Raw genomic sequence first — 27,993 nt, 5'->3', positions numbered from 1 at the left:
AGATCTAGCTTCTCTTTGGCACAAGCCAAACCAAGCATTGAAGCAACCATTTCTCCTCCAAAATCCCCGCCAAATTTGCAGCAAGAAACTTCACTGATTCTTTCCTTTTTTTTTTTGGAACCTGAAAAGTTCAGTGATTCTCTCTTCCTCTCTCTTGCTGCACACTGACAGACACACACACCAAACACTTTATGTATGTATGTTTATCATACATAATCCAAGCCACTACCTCTCTCTCTCTCTCTCTCTCTCTCTCTCTCTCTCTCTCTGTCACAATCTATGCCTTTGTCCATTGCTCTCTGATTAATTAATTCTTCACCAAGAAATCAATTACCTTTTTTTTTCTCTTTTCTCCTCGTTTTTGCCGTTCATCTTGGGTCTTGTCGTCGTATAAAAGGCACCAATTCTTGTCAGTAATCAGACAGGAAGGGAGGAGCTTAGCAGCAGTCGTTGTGCAGAGGAGAGTCTCCTTTGCTTCCCAAGTTGCCATCCATGGCCGCCAAGGTGTACAAGCCGGCCGCCGAGGTCAATCTCGGCCCGGACAGCGACGAGTTCTACATCAGCCCTAACGTCAAAGGTTCGATCCTCCCTTGCATCCAGCTAGTTCTTGATTCTGGAGTTCGGTTCTTGGAAATTCTGAATTCTCTGTTCTTGAAGTTGAGTCTGAATTTTCTTCTTTTTTTGGTTTCTTCTTCTTGTTCTTCAGCTCCTCGGGTAGCAGGGCTGCTGGTGAAGATCTTCGTGTGGATTCTTGAGATGCCGATCATCGGCTCAATGGTGCTTTACATCCTCAAGAAGGATAATCTCATCAACAAGGTGCAACACTGCTCAAATTCTCCTCAAAAGTTTGCTCTTTTTTTCAGAGAAAAAAAAACTCCTTTTGATTCTGGCAATGATCTTGCATGCAAAACTGTTACTACTAGGTTTCAGCGAGAACTATTGAGGAGTTTCACCCAAAAAGAAATGCTCTTTTTTTTCATCATCTCAACTAGTAGTAGCAGAACATCAGCAACTGGTACTTAGTGTGTTAGTTGCGTTCTGAGCTTTCGTTGAGCAGTGTCAGGCAGACAGGAATAATTCTCTGATTTGACACAGCTTTCTGCTGTCTTTGTGATCTCACCAACTACTGTTCATCATCTGCAGCTTGTCCAAGATGCTGAAATCCCAGAGCCTCCACTGTTCACTTCCACACACAGCTGGGAAGGTTGTTTCTCTGAACTTCTCTGAACTCTGCGAGAAATTTCCTGCTCTGACAAATAAAATCTTCTTCAGTTAATCTGATGAAAACAACCACACACACTGTTTGATCCATCCATCTCCTGCAGACATTCCAGAGCAGAATGTGTGCCTGACGAAGCCGGACCTTTCGCCGCCGGAGCGTGTCCAGGAAGCCGTCAGCTGCCTCCCTGCGAGCCTCGAATCGACGCTCGCCGGCTCGCCGCCGTCGAGCCCGAAACGCTGGACGATCAGGGATTTCAACAGGGCGTACAGCTCAGGGGAGGTCACTCCTGTTCAGGTTTTGTAATCAATCTTTGCATGGATAGCTACAATGTTCTCAATTTAAAATATTAGTAGCTAAACTTATTAGGCCTAATAATATGGTTACATGTCTCTTTCCTTGACTAGTAACTGAATTATCATGTCTGAATACATTACTGAAGAGTACTAGTAGTTAGTAATTGGCAATTGTAGCAACACATGATAAAATACTAGAAATTGCAAGAAATGATCAAGAACAGCTACATTGTTGCAGGTTGCAAAGAGGTTCTTGGCTGCAGTGAAGGAGTGCTCAGGCCCAGGCCTCAACATGGCCTTCTTCATCAGCTACAGCCCTGAAGACATCATCAGGCAGGCTGAAGAATCCACCCTGAGATACCAGAGAGGTAAAAAAAAAGAACATTCTTTTACACTGAAATGTAAGTTACAGTTGGCAGTAACAGTATCTGAAGCAAGAGCAAAGCATGGAAGTTGCAATTATCATCAGCAGAAGCAGCAGCACACAGGAATGGCCTGAACTTGTCCCTCTCAAACCAACTCACCACCACCTTTCTGTCTTGACCTCTAGCCAGCCAACCAAACTTTTTTGTACCCACTTGGTAACAACCAGGAGGCAGTACAACTACAGCTACATACACAAGCAACACTCCAAACAATTTCTTCAGTTTTTTTTCTTCTGTTTTGACATCTTGAAAAAAAAAAAACATCACAATGGTTGATCCACAATGGAAGGAAGACAGGAAGACAGAAAGGAAAGGGAGCTGCAGAAATGAATGCTGCTGGAGCTGGTTACATTTATTGTTCTCTGAACAAGAAAAAGGGCAACGACATTATCAATGGAGATATGTTAATGTTGGTAATTAGCATCACATATGTCACATTATGGTATGGTTCAGATCATTTACATTTACAGGGAGATTATGATGGAAGAGATTAAGGGAACAGTGACAGCCTGACAGGGGAGGCTTGGAGCTGGCTGTATTTGATGTTTTGATCCAACTGTAAAGACGGCTAAGAAGACAAGCATTCATTGCCTGGCCGTCTCACCGATTAGTTAGCTGTTAACTTTGCATACGATTGGTTTGCAGATCAATCAGTGTTCTTCCAGAGTTATTATGGCTAGCAAGGTTAGTTCTTAGGCTTGTCGGTGATCACATTCAGATGCAAAATCTGATTAGAAATGGACAGTTATGAACTAGTATGATACTCCACTACATAAATTGTGACAAAAGAAGAGCTATTTGCATCACAATGCAGTGCAGTAGAATGGTGCCAGACAGACAGACAGGACATGACATATAGCTTAATTGTGCGTTAATCTTGTGATAATTATATTTACTGATGATCTGTTAATTTCGACATTAATCGCAGGGACACCTCTGTCTGCCATGGACGGGATACTGGTCGCTGTCAAGGACGAGATCGACTGTTTGCCCTACCCAACCACAGGTGAGTAATTAACTAATTAATCACAGTAATTAACTATAATAGCGTGACATGGACAATAAACTTATGCATCCTGCATGCAAAAACCTAAAGTGTTATGCAGATATTTGACAACTACTGGTAAAGATTTATAAATAAATTTCAATAATGTTTGTCTTTGTTTAGTGTCGGTGGTCATTACTTTGTGTATAGTTATTTTCTGAATTTTTCACTCTTTGTTGAACGGATTTTGTAATAATTGGCTATAGCTTTCTCAAAGCAAGGGTAAAATTCATTCCATTATTAAAAAACAATTAGTACTAATTACTACTTCCGTTTCAAACTTCTTAAGTTTTGACAAAAGAATATAGCAATATTTTTGAACTAAAAAAACTATTAGAATATATTTAATGTTAAATTTAATAAAATTAATTTGATGCTATAAATTTTACTTCGTACTATATATTTTTACAAATTCTTTCAAAAAGTTTAACTTTTTAAAAAATAAAAGCAAACTTATAATATGAACAAAGAGAGCGAGTAATATATATGCTCTGATTAAACTGGACGGTGAGATGAAGATCGGACGGTGATGCAGGCGGGACGCGGTGGCTGGGGCGGGCGCGGGCGTGCGCGGCGGACGCGGCGGCGGTGGCGCAGCTGCGGGCGTGCGGCGCGGTGCTCGCCGGCAAGACCAACATGCACGAGCTCGGCGCGGGGACCAGCGGCATCAACCCGCACCACGGCTCCACCAGGAACCCCCACAACCCCGGCCGCGTCTCCGGCGGCTCGTCCAGCGGCTCCGCCGCCGCCGTCTGCGCCGGCCTCTGCCCCGTCGCCCTCGGCGTCGACGGCGGAGGTAAACAAACCGTCGTACTCCCACGCTCGGTCTCGATCTCTTCGATGACTTGCACATGCGCTGACCGCCGCCGCCGCCGCCGCCGCGGTTTTGCAGGGTCCGTGCGAATGCCGGCGGCGCTGTGCGGCGTGGTCGGGTTCAAGCCGACGGCGGGGCGGCTGTCGAACGCCGGAGTTCTGCCGCTGAACTGGACGGTCGGGATGCCCGGGATCCTCGCTGGGACGGTCGAGGACGCCGCCGTCGCGTCAGTGACACACTACACCTCTTAATTAATTACTGTCTTTCCGTTTTTTAATATATGACGCGATTTTTCCGTTTTTTAATATATGACGCGATTTTTGAGATATGTTTGAACATTTATTTTATTAAAAAAATATATAATTATCTATTATTTTACTGTACCTTAATTTATCATTAAATGTTTTTTAATCATGACTTAAATTATTTTATACTTGCACGAAAATTTTGAATAAAAATGAATGGATAAATGTTTGTAAAAAGTCAACGGTGTCATATATTTAAAAAAACAGGATGTAGTATTTTTTTTTCACAAATCCATCTTTAATTATTGCGATTAACTAGTTGTACATGTGCTGATTGATGTACATTGTACTACATTGCGTGCTCTCAAAGGAGTTGAGTTGAAATGTTGTGGTGTTTTTGGTTCTTTGATTCCAGATACTCAGCAATTGTTGATCAGTCTCAGCCATCCTACTTGCGGGTAATTGACCTTGCTAATTACAGTTTTGGTGAGTACTGATTAATCTATACAGAATTGCTGACTTAGTTGGTTCCTTTGATTCTACAGCCTGAGTTGAATCTGCCCTTGCTGAAGTCTTCACTCTCCATCAAGAACATCAAGCTTGCAAAATATGTAAAGGTCAGTGAGATTATTGCACGAGTGAAGTGGGCAAATAAATTTGGTACGAATTAACTCTGAACATTGTGGTAATTGTGCGATGGAAACAGTGGTTCAATGACAGTTCAGAGGACATCAGAAGCTGCTGCGACAAATCTCTTCAGATGCTGCATGCGCACTATGGTTGGGAGGTAAGGAAGATTACTGTGGCCAAAGTACTAATTTGAATTGGCATTTAGAAATTTAGTACTAGCAATTTTTTCAAGAATTCTATGATAGCTCAATTGGTTTGGCAGAAGAAGAACTCATTAATTTGTTCTTGTGATTCTTTTTTTCTCGCTGCAAGACTCTGGATGTAACCATACCGGAGATCGAAGAGATGCGCCTTGCGCACTATGTGACAATTGGTTCAGAATGCACTGCATCACTTGCTAAATATCTTGACAAGCTGTGAGTTATCAGAATAATGTTATTTGTATGGCTTTGATGCAATAAACCTGTGGATGATCTGACCATAACTTGTGTGAATTATGTCAGGAAGAGATCTGAAATCGGTTGGGATGTAAGGGTCGCACTTGGCGTGTATGGTTCCTTCAGCAGTAGAGCCTACCTGAATTCGCAACGGCTCCGGTGAGTTCACATTTGTCAGATGAAGCTATCATCAGAACAGAATACCTTGTAAACATGACAATTTAGTGATCCAGTGTTTATATTAGTACTGAACTGCTAGCCTATCCATGTTTGCAGGAATCGTCAGATGTACTTCCACAAGGAGATATTCAAGACGGCAGACGTGATCGTCTCACCAATGACCGGGTATTTTCATCTTTCTCCTCTACCCATTCTGTTCAGATAACCTCACATGAATCACTTGGCATGAAACATTTCTCACTCATCAAATCTGGAAAGCAATTTTCGCACTCGCGACATTGTCATGATAAGCTACAGTGACCGTTTCTGAATTCAGAAAAGCATTATGCCATAATATGCACGATTCAAAACTCTGTGTACTTTTTTGTTTTCACTAGAGTGTGTTCATCCTACCTTATTTAAATCTTTCTACAGTGTGACTGCCTACAAGCTGCAAGACGACGCGCTAAAAAGCGGAGAACTGGACTACATAAATGGAGGTAATGAACCAAACTTTCAGGAGAAAAATACTCAATAATTTCACACCTAGTACAATTTATCCTAACCGAGTTCCCCATGCATTTTGGATCAAAGCCGCGTTGGTCCGGTACTCAATTGCAGGAAACTTCCTTGGTTTGCCGGCCATCACCGTCATGGTAGCAGATAACTGAACTTGTTTTACAGCTTCTATCAGCATGAACAAACCTACATATCTGAATCTACAACGTTGTGATCAATCTGTCAGGTTGGGTATGACAAAGCCGGGCTGCCCATCGGCCTCCAGTTCATCGGCAGGCCGTGGTCCGAGGCGACTCTGCTCCACATAGCATTTGCAATGCAGGCAAGTGAAAATTAACAGCCTTTTTCCTTTCAAGCTGAAATTAGTATTTGCATTTGTTTTGAACAGACACCTGAAAAATGTGAGTTGTGTTTATCATTACTCTGGAATTTGGTATTTTTGCAGGAGGCGTGCAAGAAGCACTACAGGAAGCCTGAAGTGTTCTACGATCTCCTCAAGAAAGATTAAATCCGTAGGCTGTATGTATGTCAGAATTCAGAAAATTCAGATCATTGCTTCGATCAAGTCTCCAACATTGAAGAGAATCCATTTTAAGTTAGCACGGAAGCTATTCTTCCATTTGTGTCAGGGAGAACAATGTAGCTACATGACCAGAAGGACGAGAGCAAAATTAGATCAATTGCAGAAACTGTTTGATTAGCGGAACAAAAATTAAGTGAAAATGTATGCATTATATGACAAATAGTTTCTGTATGATGGTGCCAAAAAAAAGGGCAAAAATATATATGTGTGAAATTTTAGTAGCATTTCTGCTGCATCAGCTGCATGTGGGGCCTCTGCCATGTGGGTCCCATGGACCCAATCGGATTGTCATCGCGGTGGCCGCGCATACACGTGGGCGCAGGGGGCAAACCACGGACGTGGCGACGAGTAACCCCAATAAATCATTTTGTGAGTTGACGATACTGCCCCTGATGCCCAGGCACCAGCAAATACGTCTCTTTCAGAGGGGCAAAATTGTCTACAGATATATGGTCCATCTTATAACATCTGAAACCAATTGCTTTCTTAAATTGAGAAGGAAGGTAATAATATGTTGGTGCAACTTGAAAGCAACATTATTATAAACTTGTAACTGAACCTAGTAGAACTTCATTTAGATTTAGATTTATAAATAACACAAGGCCAAAAGACAACAACTTTTGACATATGCACTAAGTATGCATTTTTTTTTAAAAAAAATGCAACAATTTGCACGTCAAATATGGGAAATGAACTATAGATACCCTACAAAACAGTTAAAATTCAAAATTAGTCCAACAATTGAGGTTAACATTCTATCTCATACGTACAATTATAAAATTTTTCTTGCACCAACGTAAAATCGGTAAAGTTGGATCGTTGAAAGAATAACGAGCAACTTATTTTTGTTAAAATAAAAAAACACGTTTTTAATTATTGTTGTACATAGCATAAGTAAGGTCTTACTATTTTAAACTCATGCACATTGAAAATGGAAGATGGCCTAACAAAGGATTTTATTATCTCGAACTAGTAGTAGCTAGCCAAAAAGAACTTTTTATCTCTTTGTGACATGGGGAAAAAAAAAAGAAAAAGAAAAAAAGACAGTGATGCCCTTACTAACCCAAGACAAACCACCAGCCTTGCCTCTACCTGCCTCACGAGGGCAAAACCGTCCAAACCCAGCCACGCCGCCGCGTGCGCCTCTCGTTTTTCCTCTTCTCCCACCTCCGCCTTCCTCCTCCTCAATCCCCAAATCGAAGCACTCCTCTCCTCTCCTCTCCTCAGATCGGATCGCGAGAGCCCCAATCCCACCACCGATCGATCCATTCCTGCTGCTCGCGGCCACCGGAGAAGGAGAGAGAGAGAGCTCGACCTCGTCGGCGGGTGAAGGATCGCAGCAGCAGCAGCGGCGGTAGAGCAGGAGGAGAGGCGAAGATGTCGTCGGTGTTCAGCGGCGATGAGACCGCCCCCTTCTTCGGCTTCCTCGGCGCCGCCTCCGCCCTCGTCTTCTCATGTACTCTCTCCCTCCCTCCTCGATCCGCCGTGATCCACGCGCTTTGATCCCGATCCCGATCCGATCTGTGAAGCGATCGGATCCGCGATGCGGTTTCTGACGAGATCGAGATCTCGCTTATGGGTGTGGTTTTTGCAGGCATGGGGGCGGCGTACGGGACGGCGAAGAGCGGCGTCGGGGTGGCGTCGATGGGGGTGATGCGCCCGGAGCTCGTGATGAAGTCCATCGTGCCCGTGGTCATGGCTGGTGTGCTGGGTATCTACGGCCTCATCATCGCAGTCATCATCAGCACGGGGATCAACCCCAAGGCCAAGCCCTACTACCTCTTCGACGGCTACGCGCACCTCTCATCTGGCCTCGCCTGTGGTCTCGCCGGTCTCGCTGCCGGAATGGCCATTGGCATCGTTGGTGACGCCGGAGTCAGGTATAAGGCACTTTGCTATCATACACGCTGATTTATTATTTGTGATTATCATTAACTTTGTTTTGCTAGTTGTTAGTATAGTTAATTTGCCTATTGTCAATCTATCTGCATGTGAGTAGATCAGGAGATGAAAAGTGCACCAAACTATTAGTGAAGTATTACATTTGCAAGTGTATACTTGTTTATGTGAATACGCGAAAACAATCTTTTAGGCCGTCAAGTACCTAATTGTATATGTTTTAGATTTTATCATTTTAGTGAACACGTCGTATATGACAAACTATGCATTTTATTTTAGGGAACACGTTGTATATGACAAACTATGCATTTCTGGGAGCTTCTGTCTTATGCTTTGCCTATTACATTGATATATCAAATTCACACTTTTGTGTGTTAAAAAGTGTGTGTTAAGTAGCAGACTTTCTGCTATCACTGTCAAATGCTAAGCTTGAATGTGTGTTTAATCATGGCTCCAATCTATTAAATTGCACAGGCTTTACTGTGCTATAGCTGTTTTAGGACCATGCTGTCAAACTGTGGATTAAATCCCTTCGGTGTTAACATCTTCACAGGGCTGATGACATTGACACCATGGATCATTCTTTATCGACCCAAAGTTTCTGATGCTTATAATAGGATCATTCTATGTATTTATCCACCATGGACCAAAAGATATGAAATGTTCCATAGTATTCATACAGCTATTTAAATATACATCATGAATATTAGATTTGGTATTTTAGAAACCTTTCCTAATTCATACAAATCTGACTAAAAGAGGCTCACTTATTCCCTAGATTCTTCTTTTGAGGTTAGGGGTCCAGTAGCACAATATGTTATCCTTTTATTTTCTCTTTGTGTGACTGACTAATACAGTGTTCAGTGAAATTGTGCAATCGTGAATTATGACTAATACAGTGTTCAGTGGAATTGTGAATTATGACTAATACAGTGTTCAGTGGAATTGTGAATTATGATGTGCTGATTTATACCACTTTTTCAACTTTTGTTTCATACCTGTTTGTAATAAATTCTATAGTTCATATGGCATCTTTTCTGTACATTTTTGTTGCTTTGTAATTTGTTAACTCTATTCTTCTAAACATATTCAAAGTTTTGAACACTGGACAAGGCTTGAATTTATTATTTGTATGTTTACGATTGATTACCTGAAGAGAGGTTCTGCACATCAGCACGTGAGAACATTCTCACCTAAAATTGTTTAGATATTCTTGTCAAAGAAACCCCTTCTTTAGAGTAGCGTGTAACTATAAGTGGAGTTATTTGAGGCTTTAAATTTTTCTAAAAGTCAACACAAAAGTTTTCTTCAACTTGTTTGTGGCTTGATATTTTGTACCGAGGATATTAAGAACTGCGTTAGCCTCAAAGTCTTATCTAGAATAAACATGTTTTACTTTTGTAGTAGTTTGTGGCTTGATATGTGAAGTTGTTGGCATGTATGCAATAGCAATGATGATTTTACTACTTATAATATTTGACTTCTAATCATATTCTTTGTCTTCAGGGCGAACGCCCAGCAACCAAAGCTCTTCGTGGGTATGATCCTCATCCTCATTTTTGCCGAAGCGCTTGCTCTCTATGGGCTCATCGTCGGCATCATCCTGTCATCCCGCGCTGGCCAATCTCGTGCGGATTAGGCATGTTTCAACACGCAAACCCTTAGTGGGTTCTTGTTTCATATTCCTGAAACTACAAGCTGAGCTCTAGGGGTTTATTCTGTCTTAGTTTCTGTTCTTCTGTTGGGTCATGAACAAAAAAACATCTGTATCCAAGGGATGTTTGCCCTTGTGGTGCCATTCTTTTTCGCTATGGTGGTGCTGGCGGCGGTCTGAATCTTATTTATGCACAGTTTTTTTGGGTCTGGCTAGACAGTGATGTAATCTGGTGAATAAGCAAATAATTCGTAATGCAATGGGAGCATGAGACTCTTTTGTTCACTCAATCCTCTATTCTTTTTATTCGTCATTGAGTTGTGATTCCTGATTTCTGCAAGGTAAATTCGCACATGGTTGTTTTCAGTCTGGTACAGTTTTCGTACATTCCTTCTATCACCATGTTGTTGACATACAACTTGTAGAAATTCAGCGTGTCACTGGAAGGATATTTATTTCAATTGTCTTAAAATACAGCAATTTCTTACGATAAATTTTGTTTCAGAATACAGCCACTTTTTTTTTTTTTTTGAGATGAGAGAATATAAAACTTCTCCATCGCTCTCTCGTCTCAACCAATAATATCTTTCTACTTTTACGAGTAGTTCCTACTGCAAGTTCCAAAAGGTTCCTAGTACAGCAGTTTCCTCATCTGACAAGCCTGGCAGATTGCTTTTGTGCGATTGGGCAATCTCTACAAATTGGGTAGGCCGCCTCAGTTTGGGACAATCCACAAATTGGATAGGCCGCCTCAGTTTGGAGAATCTAGCTGCAATCATCTTGCCCTATCTGAAGAATGTAAAGTCCACGCACTTGCACAGTCCCGATTTGTCTCTTGAATGTCTTGCGTCGCAAATCCTGATTTCGGATAAAAAGAGCAACCAGGACAATTGACATGTATTTCCTCCCTCCCATGAAAAATCAGATCCAGGGAGAAATTTAGACATAGTGGTGAATCTAAACATAGTATATGCTCATATTCATCCTTGGGATTTGAATTTTATGACATTGAGGCATTCAACTTACCTAAATAGTGCTCAGAAGGACACAAATATATATACTCCATCTCCATCTGTTTCAAAATAAGTTAATCTAGTACGAGAGTGGTATATCCTAATACCATAAATATGAAAAGGCACCTATTCAATTTTGTAGTACTATGATATGTTACATCAAGCATACTTGAACAAACCAAAATACAGATCTAAATCATAATGGTGTAAAATATCCCAAAATGATATATTTAAGCTACTTTGAATAATGGAATTAGATCCCAGCCTTTAGCTCAAGAGTTCCCAACAAAAATTTATTACAAAAGTTCAACTTTCAAGTTATAAGACATCACACGTCGATGTCTAGATGAAAAAAAAAAGTAAATTCAATTGCTAAATCTCTATCCATGATTGGCGAAATTTTACAATACCATCATATCAAAAGAACGGTATAATATATTAAGGTATAGTATCACAGAACTAAGTGTTTATCACAAAAGCACGCGTGGATGTTTTGTCCTAACATTGTTGTCTTGACAAAAACTTTTGAAATATATAGCTTTTTATAAATCATTTCTAAATCTGTAGTTTTGTCGTACGCCGACTTAAATGTACGTAAATTGGGAAAATTCAAATACCTTCCTCTTTCTGGTTTTCAGCATTTTTTCGCGCCCCATGGGTCTCCATTGTAGTGAGCAAAGTTGCTCCTTGCAACCTTACCTCGACCTACTTTCACCTTCCGCTTTTACCCACTTTAATTCCACCAGCGCTATGGCGGCAAAACAAGATGATGCCACTTACTTTTATATGCTTTAATTCCACCAGTATTATGGCGGCAAAACATAACGACGATCACATACCATATAAAAAGGTGTATTAAATTTCATGCTCAACGAAATAAAACATGGGGACAACTTCGCTCACCATGCTGGAGGTCCACAGGATACGAGAAACCGCAGAGCGCGACGGGAAAAAATCACTTAAAACTAACAGAGATAAGAAGCTATCTAGTTTTCATTGGAAATACTGACCAATAAATCTATAACAAAGAGGATAATATCTCCTAAATGTGGTTTAGAACCAATGAACTATCATGACAAGTTGAGTTTAACTAAAAATGGGACCAAGCGCAGCATACTTTGGCATTGAACATCCATCCCCCTTGATCCATTAAAACCGGTTTCAACTTCATCAGCTACCAAGCACCAGAACTAGTTCATCTGGGCAGCAAAACTAGCTAAATTTCACGCAAAGATATCCCCAGGATCGACGAGTATTCACAATGTCAGGTGGTAAAACTGTTTTTCCTGAAAAATCAAACGAAAAATTGGTATTCCTCATCTCATTCTCAGCTGAAATTATTCCTCTTTTTTTTTTCTGGCTACCTAACTAACCAAGAAATCGTCGCCGTCCACGATGAGCGGCGCCGACGGCCCGTCGAGCAGCAGCGCGTCCAGCGAGCTCGCCGCGCTGCCGTCGGTGGCGGGCGCGGCGGCGGCGACTGGCACGCTTACCACCTCTTCTTTTTGCTCGTCGGGGATTGGCTCGGCGGCGGACACCGGCGGCGGCGGTGGAGTGGAGGGGTTGGTGCTCTGCCGCTGCTGGCGGCGGAGCTCGAGCACCTGGCGGTGGTTGGCGGCGTGCACGGACGGCGAGAAGGTGGGGCTCCCCTTGGGGCGGTACTCCGGCAGCAGCCTCCCTTGCCTGTACCGCACGCCGCACGCGTTGCACAGCGTGCCGCGCCCCGTCGGCCCCTCCCGCCACTGCGGCGTCTCCGTCGAGCCGCAGTGCACGCAGCTTCTCTTCCTCTTCGGCTTCTTCGCCTTCGCCTTCGTCTTCGTCTTCGGCGACGCCGGCTGCGGCGGCGGCGGCGGAGGCGCGGGCGCGGGCGCTGTGGGCGGAGCTTGCTTGGTACGGGGAGGCCGCGTCACCGGCAGCTTCGGTGTCCTCCTGACGAGGTAGATGTCGGGCGACGACGAGGGCGGCTTGTGGCCGGGCGTCCAGATCGGGCTATCGGGCGGCGACGCGGGGGCGGCCGTCGTCGTCCTCGCCGCCGGCGCGCGGTGTTCAGGCAGCGAGCCGACCGCCCTGAGGCGGACGCCGCAGGCGTTGCAGAGCGTGCTCCTCCCCATCGGGCCCGACCTCCACTGCGGCGTCTCCACCGCGTCGCAGTTCAGGCACCTCCTCGCCCTCTTCGCCGCCCTCTTGCCCGCCTCCTCCTCGCCGGGATCGACGGGCGGCGGCGGCGCCACCACCACCACCACGCGCGCCACCCCCTCCTCCTCCTTGACCGGATTCTTGGCCGGCGGTGGCGGAGGCGGAGGCGGGGGGCGGAAGACGGGGAGCCGGAAGGCCCACCACGCCATGGGCACGGCGCGGGGGAGGTAGCTGCGAGGCCTACGGGGCACGGGCACGGCGGCGTCGAGGTGGGCGATGAGGACGGCCAGCGACGCCATGGCCGGGAGCGCGAGGACGTACCTAACACCACCACCACCACCACCGCCGCCGCCGCCGCCAACGTCGCCGTCGCCGTCCATGTCGCCGGTCGCCGCCACAGATCGCCGGAGCCGTGGGCGCCTCTCCCTGGCTAATCCGGGCGGCTGCTCGGCAACGAAATGCTATCTTTAGACAACTCCCTCTCGTTTTGCAACAAAAATCAAACCCATAAAAGAAAAAGAAAAGAAAAACAAGAAGCCAAGAGATTGACGGATACTTGTACCTCTCCTATTCCGCCCTCCACCGCCGCCATGGATGGCCGGCGGCGAGCTTGCTTGCTTTGGCCGCGCGCGGCGAGCGAGCGGCGGCGACGGGGCGCGTCAGCAGGAGAGGGAAAGAGGGGAGCTTTTTTTTTTTTTTTCCCTTCTTCCGTGAGAGATGCCGACGCAGGATGTGGGTCTTCTTATTTGGGGCGTCTCGAGTGACGTTAAAATGGGGAAAAGAAGCTTTTTTTTTTCTTTTTTCCTTTCTGTTTCTGTTGTATTTGTCTCTTGTATTTAAGGTTGGTAGAAATGAGGTGGATTCAATTTTGTGTCATAAAGTATAATTGTCCAAATCTCTTTGCCTCAACTGCATTTGTTCATATGTGAATGCGAACTTGGGTTCCTTGGTTAACATGAACAACATGTGTGGAATGTCTATCGAGAAAGTTTACGTGTCAATACGTATGGAGATGGAATGGATAGTTTATGATTCAGTCCGTCTCAGATTCGGATAAGAGTGACCGAGTGAGGATCTGGTAACGGCTTTTTAAAGGTCCGACGGATTGTAACGGACGAATGAAGATTCGGTCACGGTATTCATTTTGTCGGATGTGGATTATCCGACCAAGTTAATCCAAGTTTTCTAGCTTTCATAGATTCGATTCATGTACCATCATTAGCATATTAGTGTTCCATTTGTCGTTTCTACAGTATATTCGGTATTTGTCGTTTCTATCCTATAGACTTCCCGTGTGTCTAGAAGTAAAATTGGATCCCTTGTTTGATGCTTGGTTGTCGATTGTTTGCCACCATTGTAGTTTATATGTATGTGATACTTCCATGCATGGAATATATATCGAATAAGTTTACGTGCCCATATGTAGGAAATGAAATGAAATGGATAGTTTTTGATTAATTCTGTCTCGGATTCGGACGAGTGACCGAATGAGGATCTGGTAACGGTTTTTTAAAGATCCGCAGATAGTAACGGAAGGATGAAAATTTGGTCACGATATTCATTTTGTCGGATGCGGATTATTCGACCAAGTTAATCCAAGTTTTCTTTATATTATAGACTGGATCATGCACCATCATAGCATATATTATTGTTTCGTTTGTCACTTCTATAGTATATCCAGTGTTCCATTTATCATTTCTATTCAATAGGCTTCTCACGAATCTAGGAGTCTAATTGGACCCTTGCTTTATGTCAGGTTGTTGCTTGTTACCACCGTACCGTTGTACTTTATATGTATGCGGAACTACCGTGTACATAACGTACATTGAATAAGTTTATCTCTGATGGCATGAAAATGTTCCGGTTCAATCCATTTTAGATTCAGACAAGAGTAGTCAAATGAGAATTTCGGTAATGCCTTTTTAACTTTTAAATTAAGATCCAATAGATAGTAACGTAAAGATGAAGATTAGGTTGTGGTATTCATTTTGTCGGATGCAGATTATCCGACCAAGTTAATCCAAAACTTTTATATACCATTGGTTGGATCATACACCATCATAGCATATCCACTATTTAGTTTGTCGCTTCTATAGTATATCTAGTGTTCTATTTGTCGCTTCTATCTCATAGACTTTTTGCGAGCCCGTGAGTCTAACTAACTACCTTGTTTGACGTTAGGTTGCTGCTTGTTACTACTCTCATACTTCATACATATGTACGTATTGGTCCATTTCTAAGTTGAGTCCACTCGGACTCCTTAGTGTTTTCAAAGTCTGAAGTAATTCATTCTATATTTGCAAAGTTAAAATCCACTTAAAAATATGGTATAATATTCATCATCCATCCTCATCCCATCCATTTCATCCCTACCAATTATGTGGCATATTTGGAGAGTCCTTATCTCTTGGGGAGAAAATCAAAGGGATATGCCATATGTCAGATAACTTCAGTGAGATATTTTGATGATAGGGGATGCCTGATATGGTATAAGTCAAGTAATGACATGTGCAAATGTAGGTAGCAAGATAGAACGAAGTTACAAGGATACTCTTAAATTTTTAAATAATATATCTGTACATATCACACTATAAAGATAAGGTTAAACAGTTACTCCCTCCATTTCAGAACGAAAGTGATTCTAGATTTTTTTTTCCGAGAGATTAAGAAGAGATTGAGGAGAGTATAATATTTCTTATAAATAAAATATGGTTGGCGACGGGATGATGATCATCGGGAGTAATATGGAAAGGGGAAAAAGATGACTACCAGTACCATGGACGGCTGTGGCCTGTGGTTGCTCGGCTGGGAGGGTCAGCTGGGGAGGGAAAGAGTGTCAGCTGAAGATGACGATGCAAGATTTTGGCTCTCTTTCTCTCTTCATTTTCTGGTGTCTGGAGTGACGCAAACACAGGAAAAATAAAGCCCCTTTTTTTTTTTCAGTTTTTGTTCCCGTTGTAGTTGTCTCTTGTAGTATTAAAGTTGGTAGAATTAGGTGGAATTTAATTTTGTGCTATAAACTATACAAGTCTATAAGTCTCTTCCACAACTGTATTTGTTGCAGTATGAACGTAAATTTCAATTTCTTAATTAATACGATCACGTATGAAATGAATATCGAATAAGTTTACATATCACTGTACATAAAAAACGAACGGGATAGTTTCCGATTCAGTTCATTCCGAATTCGGACAAGAATGACCAAGCAAGGATCCAGTAATGTCTTTTCAAGAATCCGACGGTTAGTACGTACCAATAAAGATTCATATATGGTATTCTTTTTTGTCGGGTACGGATTATCCGACAAGTTAATCAAAATCTTCTATATATCATGTCAATGATTTGGATCGTACACGCTTATAGCATATCCACTATTATGTTTGTCGCTTCTATAGCATATCCTGTGTTCATTTGTCGCTTCTACCATTCAGACTTTTTGCAAGCCTGGGAGTCTAACCAGATCCCCTGCTCGATATCAGGTTGTTGTTTGTTACCACTGTTGTACTTTGTACATTTGCACATATTGGTCCATCTCTAAGTTAAGTCCACTTTGACTGTATAGTGTTTCTCAAAATCCGAAGTAATCCGTTCTATATCCGCAAAGTTAAAATCCACTTCAATGGTATAATATTTATCATCCATTCTTATTCTATCCATTTTATTCGTACCAATCTCATTGGGAGGAAATCAAAGGGATATGTCACATAACTTTAGTAAGATATTTGGATGATTGGAGATGTCTAATATGGTATGGTAAAGTTTTGATATGTGCAAATGTAGATAGCAAGATACAACGAGTGTACTCTTACTTTTCTTATAGCATATCCGTACATACCACATCATATAGATAAAAGGTCCCTCCCTCTGTTTATTAACATTGGTGATTTTAGATTCATTTGGAGATACTAAGGTTGTGTTTTAGAGAAAGAGGGAAGATTGATAGAATATGTAAAATGAGATGAACTATTAGTATAAGAATTAATTATTTCAAACTTGAAAAATAGATTGACATGAATATTCTTTATTAATAAGAGTAAATATCACCTTACCCCACCTATAATGGTCTTAAGGGGTTGTTTGGTTTACTCCCAAACTTTGTCAAATATTGTTACACCTCATGTTAGACAAGTTTAATCAAATTAGATCATTGTTTAGTTCATGGCAACACTTGTGACAAGATACCCCCTCATTTCTTATGATCACACATGTCATCAACTTAAAAAAGTGTGATACACTCTTATTTTGCTAGCTAATTAAAGTGTGGCCTACTTTTTATTGGCCATAACTTAGCTAAAGTGTGGCACGAAAGTATGGGAAATGGTGATAATGTTAGTATAGCATCTAAACAACCCCTAAATTGCACAAAACCATAACTGTTTTGGCGCGCGGCACATAACCCCATACATTATGGTCATAAAGTTTATCGAACATACCATTGATCATTTTTTTTACTTTAGTCTACCGTATATTCAAGTTCTATAATTACACATCAAATTTATACATTCTTTATCCATTATATAAATATTACATCTATATGAATATTTTTCAAAAGAAAATTGATATAGGAGTATGCTAAATCGGTTAATGGTGTGGTTTTGTAAAACTTTAATATCGTAATAAAGGTTATTTATTACATGTCAAAATGTTCACGGTTTTATATAACTTACATGATGAAGTTGTACAAAATTTACTCATTTGATAATAAGGTGCGGTTTGGGACAGGATGATCATCGGGAGTAATATGAAAAAAAAAAGGAAAAATATCATGGACGGCGAGCGAGCGAGCCATCTGTGGGCCGTTGGCCGTGGCTAGCGGACAGCCATGCCAGCAGGAGAGGGAAAGAGGGGTGCTTCAGTAAAAGGTAATGTCGCAAAGATGTTTGCTCTCTTTCTTTCTTCCTCTTTTTTCTCCTTCTCGAGTGACGCAAAAATGGGAGAAGGAACTTTTTTTCCCTTCAGTTTTTGTTCCCGCTGTAGTTGTCTCTTGTATTATTAAAGTTGGTAGAATTAGGTGGAGTTTACTATATGTTATGAAGTTTATTTGACTAAATCTTACCATGACTGCATTTGTTGTCGTATGAACATAAATTTAGAATACTTCATCAATATAATCACATGAAATATATATCGAATAAGTTTACGCGTCACTATACATGAAATCGGATGGCATAATTTTTGGTTCAATCCGATTTAGATTCAGATAGATGTGGCCGAGTGAGGATTTGAAAAGCCTCTTTCGACAGGTTACAACGGATGGATGATGATTCGGATATGGTATTAATTTTTGTCGTATGCGGATTATCCGATCAAGTTAATCCAAGTTCTTTTATACCATAGATTGGATCATACACTATCATAGCATATCCACGGTTCCATTTGTCGCTTCTAACATGTCTATTGTTTCTTTTGTCGCTTCTAGCTAGCATATAGATTTCCCACGAACCTAGTAGTCTAATTGGATCCCTTACTCGATGTCAGGTTGTTGTTTGTTACCACTGTTGTATTATATGCATGTGCACATATTGGTTCATTTATAAGTTGAGTCCACTTTGACTTCATACTGTTTCAAAATCCAAAGTAATCGTCCCATATCCGCAAAGTAAAATCCACTTAAAAATACGTTATATTGATCATCCATCCTCATCACATCCGTTTCATCCCAAACAATCGTATGGCACATTCGGAGAGTCCCAGTATCATTGGGAGGAAATTAAAGGGATGTCACATGACTTCACATTAAGTAATGATATGTGTACAAATATAGATAGCCAGATACAACGACAACCCTTTCTCTTTTTTTTTTAACATAAAAATGTCTTTACACTTTAAGCGCTTCCACACTAAACACACACAGACCAGCGATTTTTAAGTATGAATTTCTCTATAATGTATTTATAGGAGAGAGCAGCAGGTTGATGGACAGCTAGAACTGTTCTGCTCCCGTGTCTCAATTTGGAAAAAGAAAGTGAAAAGGGCGTTGTACTTTCCTAATAAATTAGGAAATATGTTAATAGTTTACCACCTTAGTTTGCTCTCTCTCTCTCATTTTTTTTTCCGTCTCGAGTGATGCAAAAATGGGAAAAGAAAGCTTTTTTTCAGTTTTATTTTGGCCGTTGTAGTTGTCTCTTGTATTAAAGTTGGTAGAATTAGTTGGATTCAATTCTGTGTCATATACTCCCTTCATCTAAAAAAACTCAACCTAGGAGAGACTACTCTTAGGACAATAAATTTGGATAAGAGTAGTCCAGATTCATAGTCCTAGCCTCCTAGGTTAAGTTTTTTTAGACGGAGGGAGTAGTACATTGCAAATTTCTTGCCACAGCTGCATTTGTTCTCATTTTTTAATAGTGGATTTTCATTAATCTAATATCTATATGCACAAAGGATATACATAGCCAAAAGAGATACAAGAGCACTTAAGGAGGAGAACATACAACAATCAAAAAGAAAAACCTACAACCTCGGCACGCCTTTGCTTCTCGACATCCTCTCCTGAAGTAGCCAGATTTGGTGAGTGCAAGTTGTCTAGTCATCGCATTTGTTCTCATATGAACATGAACAAGGAATTCTTCAGTAATACGACCGTGCATGGAATATATATCGAAAAAAATTTACACGCCATTATGAATGAAAACGGATTGGATAGTTTCTGATTCAATTGGTTTCTGATTCAATAAGACTGCCTTTTTAAAAATTCGGCAGGTAGTAACGGATATATTAAGATCCGAATATGGTATTCATTTTGTCGGATGTGGATTGTCCGACCAAGTTAATCCAATTTTTCTATATACCATAGAATAGATTGTACACCATCATAGCATATCCAATATTCCATTTGTCGCTTCTATAGTATATCTAATGTTTTGTCGCTTCTATCATATAGATTTCTCGCGAGCCAGAGAGTCTAATTGGATCCCTTGTTTGATGTCAGATCATTGCTTGTTATCACTTTTGTACTTATATGTACGTGCCTATTGGTTCATTTATAAGTTGAGTCCACTCTGATTCCATAGTATTTACAAAATTCAAAGTAATCTGTTCCATATCCACAAAGTTAAAATCTACTTAGAAATATGTTAAAAATACAATATATTTATCAACCATCCCTATCTGATCCATTCCATCCCTATTAATTAAATGGCATATTTGGAGTCCTAATCTCATTGAGAGGAAATCAAAGGGGTATGTCACATGAAAAGGGATATGTTCAGTAATAAGTTTTTGAAAAGGGATAAGGTACAACATGACTGTTATTACCTGATTCCTTCTCAGAACACCTGGATTGAATCTTTTTATTATTATTATTTTAGAAAGGTGGACTGAATCTTTTGATATGCTACGGTTGGCTACTGTGGAGGGATGGCAAATTCAGGTTCATTTGGCAATTAGGAACTTTATAGGATTTTTTTTGTTCAATTTCTCCAAAATTCCTTAAACATTCCTCCATTCCAAAGGAGGTTTGAATTTTCTATGTGCTACGCATGGCTGCTCCGGAGCGATGGCATACGGATTACATTAGGCTTGACCGCTAATTTATATGGTAAAATATATGAAAAACCCACAAAACTATAATAGCCTTAAAATGTTTTGAGGCAAATCTACAAGCATGATGTTTATTTTTTTTCTAATACATAATACATTCAATCTAAATATATATTTTTTAAAAAAAAGATATTTAAAGTTTAAAAAGTTTAACTCGAACATGTACAAACTACAAAACGACTTGTCTTCTTGGTTGGAGGGAGTAATTATCTTCGTGATCATAATAGCCCCATAATATGTAGAATGCCTTTTTTTTTTTCCTTTGAACAATGTAAATTCACAAGAGAATATGGCAGAGACACAGAAGTAAGTGTGAAATGAGGCTACACATAATTGTGCTAGCTCCAAAAGATCAAACAACCACAGCTCCAAAATTTCAGGCTACCTCCTGCCGGTATCAACATCTTCAGTTTGCTCACAAGAGCTCTGTCCTACGGTAGCTGGTTGTGTCAAAACGTCGAGTAGGCTTAATCAGCAATTCAGCATTGATCATCAGGCGTATAGTTTAGCAAGATCATCCTCATATGTCTTCCTGAGCACTTCCCTCTTGAGCTTGAGGGCAGCAGTGACAAGGCCAGACTCCGGGGTCCATGGCTCAGATATCAGCTTGATCTTGGCCGGGATCTCAAACTTCTCCAGTCGCGCTTGCTTCGCAGCCTGAAATAGCAAGTTTATGTCATTAGAGTTGAATTTTTCATTCTAAAAGTGGACGTGGTTTGCAAATTTTCAGCTTACGTTCAAATTAGTATGCCGCAAAGGGCCAGGTCTAGAGTTCATCCAAGGATGCACCCTACATTATTGATGGACGAGGTGAGTGGAGAATACAAACCTTTGATAGAGATCCAAGCACTTCTTTAACAGCCTCTGGCTTCTGGCACAAATCTACGAAATCGGTGTATGTAACTCCCTGCTGCGAAGCCCAGTTTTCCAGCTCATTGTGTGCAGCTACCACAAGTGCAACACAGTAACTGTGGAAAGGATCAGCATGGATCATGATGTTCTCCACATATGGGCTCACAATCAGAGCAGCCTCCACCTGTGATGGTCCAATCAGTTAAGAAGGGCTAACAACTACTACTAGTCTGAACAGAACATGACTATTGCTCACCTTCCCGAGAGACACATATTCACCATGTTGAAGCTTCACAATATCCTTTTTACGGTCAATGATTTCAAGGCAGCCATCTGGGTGGAAGCGCCCGATGTCACCAGAATAGAACCATCGCATACCTTTTTCGTCATCCTTCACAAGATAAATGAGGTACAAAGGTTATGTAAATTATTGTGGATAGAAGGTTATTACTATGAGCCGTGAAGTAGTCTTCGAACATATTGGTAACAAGACAACATACCTTATAGACTTCATTTGTCTTAGCTTCATTCTTGAAATAGCCTTTAGTTACATTGGGACCACCAATGACAATCTCTCCTCGAGGCATTGGGGAGTCACTTGTTAAGTATCCACCTTCTGACCAGTCAATCAGCTGGATAATATAATTACAAAAATGTCAAGCATCGGTGTGATGCCAACAGATAATAGTGACTAGAATAATATGGAGATCAATCAGATTACTGAAAAAAGATCAGCGTTTTACAAATATCAAAGCATGAGCTTGTCAGTGATCACAAAAACCAAAACAGTGAACATATTCTTTCATATATGGACGATCTTCAAGACTTCAACTCACAGTGGTTTCTACCAAAAACGAATTCATCTGAAATTAGAATATGGGTAAGAAAAACAAAACTTACCTTAATGTACGAACAAGGTAGTGGAGCACCAACGCGACCAACAGATGGGTCATCATACTCAGAAAATGTTCCTCCAGCACATGTCTCAGTAAGACCATACCCTTGCCCTATTGGAACCCTGAAATTGCATAAACTTGTTAATTCCCAGGTCTCTATGCATGTTGAAACAAATAAGCATAGTTCATTCTTCATTGTGTTTAAATTTATGATTTCATTGTGTTTAAACATAGTTCATTAAACAAGGATGGCAACTAACAACATGGGATGATGGTATTCATAATCTTACCCAAGGCATATATTGATAAATCTCTGGGTATCTCCTGATAGAGGTGCTCCACCTGAAAGTACAAAGCGAATTTTTCCTCCCAAAACTGCTCGCACCTTTTTGAAGACAAGCATATCCCACAAGAGTTTCTCTAATCCCCATGCACCCAGCCAACTTCCATTGACTGCGGCAAGTCGACGATTATAGGCAACATCAAATAACTGCTTTGCTACACCACCCTTTGTATCCACCTAAAGCCATCCCAATATGAAAAATAACAATCAGTAAATTAAGAAAGAGATGAAGAACATTGGACGAAACAGCTTAAAGTGCAGTACCTTCTTTCTCACACCATCACGAACACGATCAAGTATAGCAGGTACAGCGGTCATCAGTGTTGGCTTGAGTGCAGAAGCATCACCCAGTGTTCCCTTTTTTATTTTGTTTGATGTATCAGTCAGGGTCAAGGGTGATCCATATCCTATGGAAGCCCCAACAGCAGCTATGAGTGCCTGAAAAAAAAAATTCCATACAGTGAGTTATTAATCTTAAGTAACCGATGATGTAAATAGATGCTATTTTAGAGTCACCTCAGCTGCCAACTCAAGAATGTGTGCAAGTGGCAGGTAGGCCAGGTATACATCCTTTTTACCAATTTCAGGCACAATGGTCATAACTGCTGAAAGTGTAGCCAGGACGTTCCGATGGGTCATCATTACTCCCTATAAAACATTTTTAGTATATGTTAGTTTATTTGCAGAAAATACAGTTAACTGATATTTCACATGGTATGTGTATCATGAAGTAATTGCCAACATGAGTCCTGGAAGTAAAAGGCAAATTTGTAGCATAAAGATATTCCAAAATGAGAACACTGGAAAAACAGGTGGGCTTGGGCAAACCTTAGGCAATCCGGTGCTACCGCTTGTATACATTATCACTGCTACGTCAGATGGGAGAGGCATGTTTGCATCAACAGGTGCTGTATCTCCCAATCTACCTACATCCTCAAACGGCTCAATTATCCAGCTAGTGCTTTTTTGAGCTAAAGAAACTTCAGCTGAGATTCCTTCCTCATTGATATAGATAACTCGCTTTACTGTGTCAAGCTGCCCACTTATATCAATCATTTTTTTCAGTTCTTTCTGACCACATACAACAGTAGTAACCTCTGTCTGGAGAACATAAGGGCAAATTAGCTCATTTAGTGACAGAGACTACAGTACAGACAAGGTGAGACACAAGTGACTGTACTGTCTACTTACCTCATTTAGTGAGTGGCACAGTGCTTCCTCTCCCAAGGAGGCGTAGATTGTGACAACTGTAATATTTTGCCTGAAGCATGCCTTGCAAATAGAAGAACAGTAACTTAGAGAAACTCAAGTTCAGATCTCAATGGAACAGGAACAAGGTTGATCTCAACATTAGAGAGCAATAGGGGGGAAAAATAGGAAACAGAGTCAGGGTGGATGTATGTCAAACAAACCAATTAAGATTTATATAAGCATGCAGCATGTGCAATATTTCCAATGACTAGTATCTTCATGAGGCACTATACTTTTCACGGTATGACAGCATGTACATATACGCTCGGTAACCCATACCATTCCTGTGTCTGCTGCTGTCACACCTACGAACCTACCACTGTCAGTTACACACATACCATAATAATCAAATGTTGTGCCACCCATTGACAAATCTGAATACCCCGTTACTCAATTTACATGATTACGTTAAATAAAGAACTGCACTATCATTCTGTATTACTACTTCAATACTTTTTTTGCCACGATGTTACTAGTTGAATACTGTTGGTTGTCCGCTATTTAGATAAGCATATTAGCAGAGCAGAACACCTGCAATTGCAGGGTTTCTTAGGACAAACCTTGTCTGGAACACTCATTTCTATCTATGCATGTTTCACTACGTAGGAATTTTGCTCTATGTATTTATCCATTGCATTCCTTCTTCACATCTCCACAGAAATAGAACACACAAGATTAGCATATGAAACAATTACAGAAGAAGAAACAGGGGCCTACCTGCAGAGCAATTTGCCACTCAGCCCGCGTCTCGGCGAAAATAGCAACACGCTCAGTCTTCTGATGGCCTAGCCGAATTAGTCCAGATGCGAAGTTGCAAACACTCTTGAATACCTCAGCGTAGCACTTCCAGTCATACTCTCCAAGATGAAGCTTCTCAAAGGACCTCCCATCAAGTGATGATTCCTGTTCCCTGGAGATGAGCTTCCTGGTGCCGAGGAGCGGCATGTTGACATAATCCTTGCAGGACTGCTCAAACAGCTCGGCGAGCGTGGTGACACCTTCCCAGTGAGTTTCAACCGGTTGCTTGAATCGATAGTTGCGGATTGCATACCCGGGCTCTCCACCCACATCAACTGGCAGTGCCCTCATCTTCCCAACCATTCTCCTCTTCCGTAGGAGAAGAGATACCGCAATTGGGACGAGAAGACCAACAAAATAAGGGTTCATACTTATTCAAGAATGCTCTCTGCACTGAATTATATATGGGAGGTGAAGTACAGTTTCACATGTGCACTGAAGAAGAAACCTGCATAGTAAAGATATGAATCTCACAAGGTAAAGGAACAGAATCATAAATAAATAACTGAAATTTCAAGTAGGTCAGATTGCAATATGCAAACAAATTCCACGTGCAACAAACAGGCTGCAGCTTGCAAGGCTCCTCCTTTGGGCCCATTGTATAGTGAACTTTTAGGTTAGAATTGCAATATGTAAAGGAAAATCCATATATGCAACAAACAAACAAACAAACTGCAAGGTTCGTTCTTTGGGCGGCCCATCGTAATTGTGCAACCACTCCACTTACTGATTGACTCATTATAAAATAAAAATTGACTAGGTGATTGCTTTGGCAATGTATCAAAGCATGTAGGACGCGATGCAATGCCCCCAAAAGAAGAGAATTTGACAAAAGCCACTACCTCCATCCCATTTTTCATTCATCCCACACGTACCAAAATACAAAACCAAAAAATCTAAAATACCCATAATTTATCGAATCACAATGCAATTATTGCTAACTTTATCTTACTCTCAATACATTTATTCTCTATTTTTATAAACTCCGATGTAATGATCACTCAAAAATCAAAATAAACTTATTTTGGGACAAACAGAAGAGGCCAAAAAAATGAACAGTATTATGGGACAGAGAGGGATAGTTAATCCAACGGGTAGTTGGAACTGCAGGTAACAGTGTTCTCTCTCTAGGTTTCGCCACACAAGCTGGCGCTGCACTTACCACCGTCCCTACCCTACATCTGCGATGAGCCGATGATGATGATGCGTGCATGCATGCAAGCTCCGAGCCGCGGCGGCGAGGGGAGGGCGGTTACCTTGCAGAAGGCGATCGTGGCGTGGAGGGATGGAATTGGGGGGAGAGGGAGAGCGCGGTGGCGGGCGGCGAGTGCTCCTCGCGTCGGCGTGGGCGGCGGCGCGTGGAGAGTTGGCGTTGCGTGGTGCGAGACGATGGATTCGTTTGCGGCCGGCGTTTGTGCTGGCCCCACCAAACCAAATCTTCTCCTTCCTCTTTCACTGGGCCTGCCTTCCGCGGCCCAAAGAACAAGTCCATATAATATCCCTAAAGTATAGGTTGAGTTTTATCAGCAGCCCTCAACCGCCGAGGGGGCCCCACCAAACCAATCTTCTCTTGTCCTTTTTGGGCCTGGATTCCTCGGCCCAAACTGGACAACCGTATCACCGTTTGGAATAAGTTCACTTGTCATCCCTCATCTTTACGTCTTAGACATCCTTAACAGCCATACCTACTTATAAAATCGGGTTAAATTAAATCCTTCCACAGTATAGATGACCGGTTTCACTGATCTAGCGCTTACGTATCAAAAAACGAAAGTGAGCCCCACATGTCAACCCTCACTCTCCTCCCATCTTCTCCCTCTCCCTGTTCTCCTCTCCTTTCACGTGCTCCCGGTCTCTCCTTCCAAATCAGGTCAGGCAGCTAGCTGAGCAGCTCGGCGACGGGGGGAGCGAGGCGAGGGGCCTAATGATGGGGGACCGTTGCATCAGCGAGACGGTGCCGATGTTTCAATCAATGAGACCGTTCGGTCTCGCTCTTCCGTCCCGCGAGACGGTCTTGCACTTTCTCCACGCGATACTGCCCGTGACGTACGCACTCGTCATTTTCATCAATGATTGTGCGAGATCGACGCCATTTTCATTAATGATTGTGCGAGATCGACGATTTATTTTTTTAAAAAAATTGCAACCCGAATATTTCTTTTCTTTAGAATGCAACCCGAATATTTCTAAAAGAAAAAGAATGAACAGTATATTTTTAAATTTAATTTGGTTGGCCACTTACACGTGGACCACACATGTTTTTTATTTATTCATTTGCTGACTAGATGCCACGTCGGCGAACCACTCATTCATATTGCTATGGGATCTAATTTAGATGGTTTGTGCGGTTTAGTAGGAATACAAATTTATCAAACTCAACGTAAAGGTAGGGACAGCAAAACGGGATTATGGGCCATATTTAGATGGAATAAGTTCACCAGAGGTCCCTCAACTTAACAGCGAGATATTTTGAGGTCCCTTAACCACAAAACCAGAAATGTGTACCCCTAAACTCCCTTAAACCGTTCACCAGAGGTCCCTCGGTAGTATTTTTGCCCGGTTCTACTGACGTGGCATCCTAGTCAAAAAAAATATTAAAAAGTACGTGGGGCCCATATGTCAGCTGCACATTCTCTTTTCTCATCTCTTCTTCAGTGAGGCGGCCAGGTAGATGAGGGCGTGGCGACAGGCGGCGATGCGGGCACAGCAGCGCGCGGGGAAGAAGCGGGGGAGGGGAGAGGAGGCGGGCACGGCGGCGGGCGGCGTGGAGCGAGCGCGCCAGCGGTGGCGGGAGAGTGGGAGAGAGGCGGTTGGGATGGCGGGAGCGGTGGGCAGGGCAGCGGGCGAGAGTGGCAGCGGAGCGGCGGCGCTCGTCATGCTCCAGCTCTTCACCGCCGGCGTCTTCGTCGTGTTGGTTGACCTCCACGAGTGCAGTAGGCGGAGCAGCGGTAGGCGGAGGGTAGCGGGCAATTACGACGGAGCGGGGGGCCTGGCCGGCGAGCGGCGGGGGGACAAGTGTGGCTGCGGAGCGGTGGCAGGCGGTCGGCGGCGACCTCTTCGTCGATGCGGCGCACCACCCCCTCTCCCGCCGGCCTCATCTCCGCGCTTGAAGACGAGGTTGATGGGCTCCTCGTCGTCGTCGCCGTCCCCGGGTGGGAGCGGCAGCGCGGGGGGCTTGTAATCGTCGTCGTCGAGCAGGGCGGCCTTGGCGCCCTTCTTGCCGGAGAGGAGAGAGAG

At 42.3% G+C, this 27,993-nt stretch overlaps 4 protein-coding genes across 4 annotated transcripts; 2 read left to right on the top strand and 2 right to left on the bottom strand.

The window, feature by feature from the left end:
* The first annotated feature begins 263 nt into the window (after positions 1-263).
* Positions 264-6,624, top strand: LOC127756959 (fatty acid amide hydrolase-like). Its single transcript, XM_052282352.1, has 18 exons — positions 264-577; positions 707-816; positions 1,144-1,204; positions 1,326-1,516; positions 1,754-1,883; positions 2,869-2,946; positions 3,521-3,781; positions 3,878-4,025; positions 4,460-4,502; positions 4,590-4,661; positions 4,751-4,831; positions 4,987-5,090; positions 5,178-5,270; positions 5,388-5,456; positions 5,706-5,770; positions 5,865-5,926; positions 6,016-6,111; positions 6,235-6,624. The coding sequence occupies exons 1-18, from the start codon at positions 493-495 to the stop codon at positions 6,295-6,297; spliced, it is 1,812 nt and encodes a 603-aa protein (XP_052138312.1). The 5' UTR covers positions 264-492; the 3' UTR covers positions 6,298-6,624.
* Positions 6,625-7,503: 879 nt separating this feature from the next.
* On the top strand, positions 7,504-10,210 carry LOC127757150 (V-type proton ATPase 16 kDa proteolipid subunit-like). The gene is made up of 3 exons (XM_052282590.1): positions 7,504-7,828; positions 7,967-8,252; positions 9,778-10,210. The coding sequence occupies exons 1-3, from the start codon at positions 7,750-7,752 to the stop codon at positions 9,908-9,910; spliced, it is 498 nt and encodes a 165-aa protein (XP_052138550.1). The 5' UTR covers positions 7,504-7,749; the 3' UTR covers positions 9,911-10,210.
* A 1,825-nt stretch (positions 10,211-12,035) lies between these two features.
* On the bottom strand, positions 12,036-13,861 carry LOC127757149 (formin-like protein 20). Its single transcript, XM_052282589.1, has 2 exons — positions 13,637-13,861; positions 12,036-13,517 (listed from the first exon to the last, which is right to left on the bottom strand). The coding sequence occupies exons 1-2, from the start codon at positions 13,664-13,666 to the stop codon at positions 12,303-12,305; spliced, it is 1,245 nt and encodes a 414-aa protein (XP_052138549.1). The 5' UTR covers positions 13,667-13,861; the 3' UTR covers positions 12,036-12,302.
* Positions 13,862-20,840: 6,979 nt separating this feature from the next.
* On the bottom strand, positions 20,841-26,164 carry LOC127757946 (long chain acyl-CoA synthetase 9, chloroplastic-like). Its single transcript, XM_052283538.1, has 12 exons — positions 26,013-26,164; positions 24,676-25,204; positions 23,899-23,979; positions 23,536-23,808; positions 23,224-23,355; positions 22,972-23,145; positions 22,655-22,884; positions 22,369-22,486; positions 21,969-22,100; positions 21,725-21,859; positions 21,446-21,652; positions 20,841-21,273 (listed from the first exon to the last, which is right to left on the bottom strand). The coding sequence occupies exons 2-12, from the start codon at positions 25,123-25,125 to the stop codon at positions 21,109-21,111; spliced, it is 2,097 nt and encodes a 698-aa protein (XP_052139498.1). The 5' UTR covers positions 25,126-25,204; positions 26,013-26,164; the 3' UTR covers positions 20,841-21,108.
* Between the last annotated feature and the right edge of the window lie 1,829 nt (positions 26,165-27,993).

The sequence above is a fragment of the Oryza glaberrima genome, chromosome 12 (assembly GCF_000147395.1).
Source record: "Oryza glaberrima chromosome 12, OglaRS2, whole genome shotgun sequence".
NCBI classification, from domain to species: Eukaryota; Viridiplantae; Streptophyta; class Magnoliopsida; order Poales; family Poaceae; genus Oryza; species Oryza glaberrima.
The sequence above is the reverse complement of the archived record's forward strand: the minus strand, read 5'-3'. Positions and strand labels throughout refer to the sequence as shown.

Excerpts from the sequence above, each read along its gene's own strand:
- LOC127756959 (XM_052282352.1), top strand. The coding sequence starts at position 493 with ATGGCCGCCAAGGTGTACAAGCCGGCCGCCGAGGTCAATCTCGGCCCG. Across the intron at positions 1,517-1,753 it reads GGGAGGTCACTCCTGTTCAG|GTTGCAAAGAGGTTCTTGGC; the intron begins GTTTTGTAATCA and ends ACATTGTTGCAG. Across the intron at positions 4,832-4,986 it reads ATGCGCACTATGGTTGGGAG|ACTCTGGATGTAACCATACC; the intron begins GTAAGGAAGATT and ends TCTCGCTGCAAG.
- LOC127757150 (XM_052282590.1), top strand. The coding sequence starts at position 7,750 with ATGTCGTCGGTGTTCAGCGGCGATGAGACCGCCCCCTTCTTCGGCTTC. Across the intron at positions 7,829-7,966 it reads CTCCGCCCTCGTCTTCTCAT|GCATGGGGGCGGCGTACGGG; the intron begins GTACTCTCTCCC and ends TGGTTTTTGCAG. Across the intron at positions 8,253-9,777 it reads GTTGGTGACGCCGGAGTCAG|GGCGAACGCCCAGCAACCAA; the intron begins GTATAAGGCACT and ends CTTTGTCTTCAG.
- LOC127757149 (XM_052282589.1), bottom strand. The coding sequence starts at position 13,666 with ATGGCGGCGGTGGAGGGCGGAATAGGAGAG. Across the intron at positions 13,518-13,636 it reads TGGAGGGCGGAATAGGAGAG|CCGCCCGGATTAGCCAGGGA; the intron begins GTACAAGTATCC and ends GTTGCCGAGCAG.
- LOC127757946 (XM_052283538.1), bottom strand. The coding sequence starts at position 25,125 with ATGAACCCTTATTTTGTTGGTCTTCTCGTCCCAATTGCGGTATCTCTT. Across the intron at positions 23,146-23,223 it reads TTCTTGAGTTGGCAGCTGAG|GCACTCATAGCTGCTGTTGG; the intron begins GTGACTCTAAAA and ends TTTTTTTTTCAG. Across the intron at positions 22,487-22,654 it reads TTTATCAATATATGCCTTGG|GGTTCCAATAGGGCAAGGGT; the intron begins GTAAGATTATGA and ends ATGCAATTTCAG.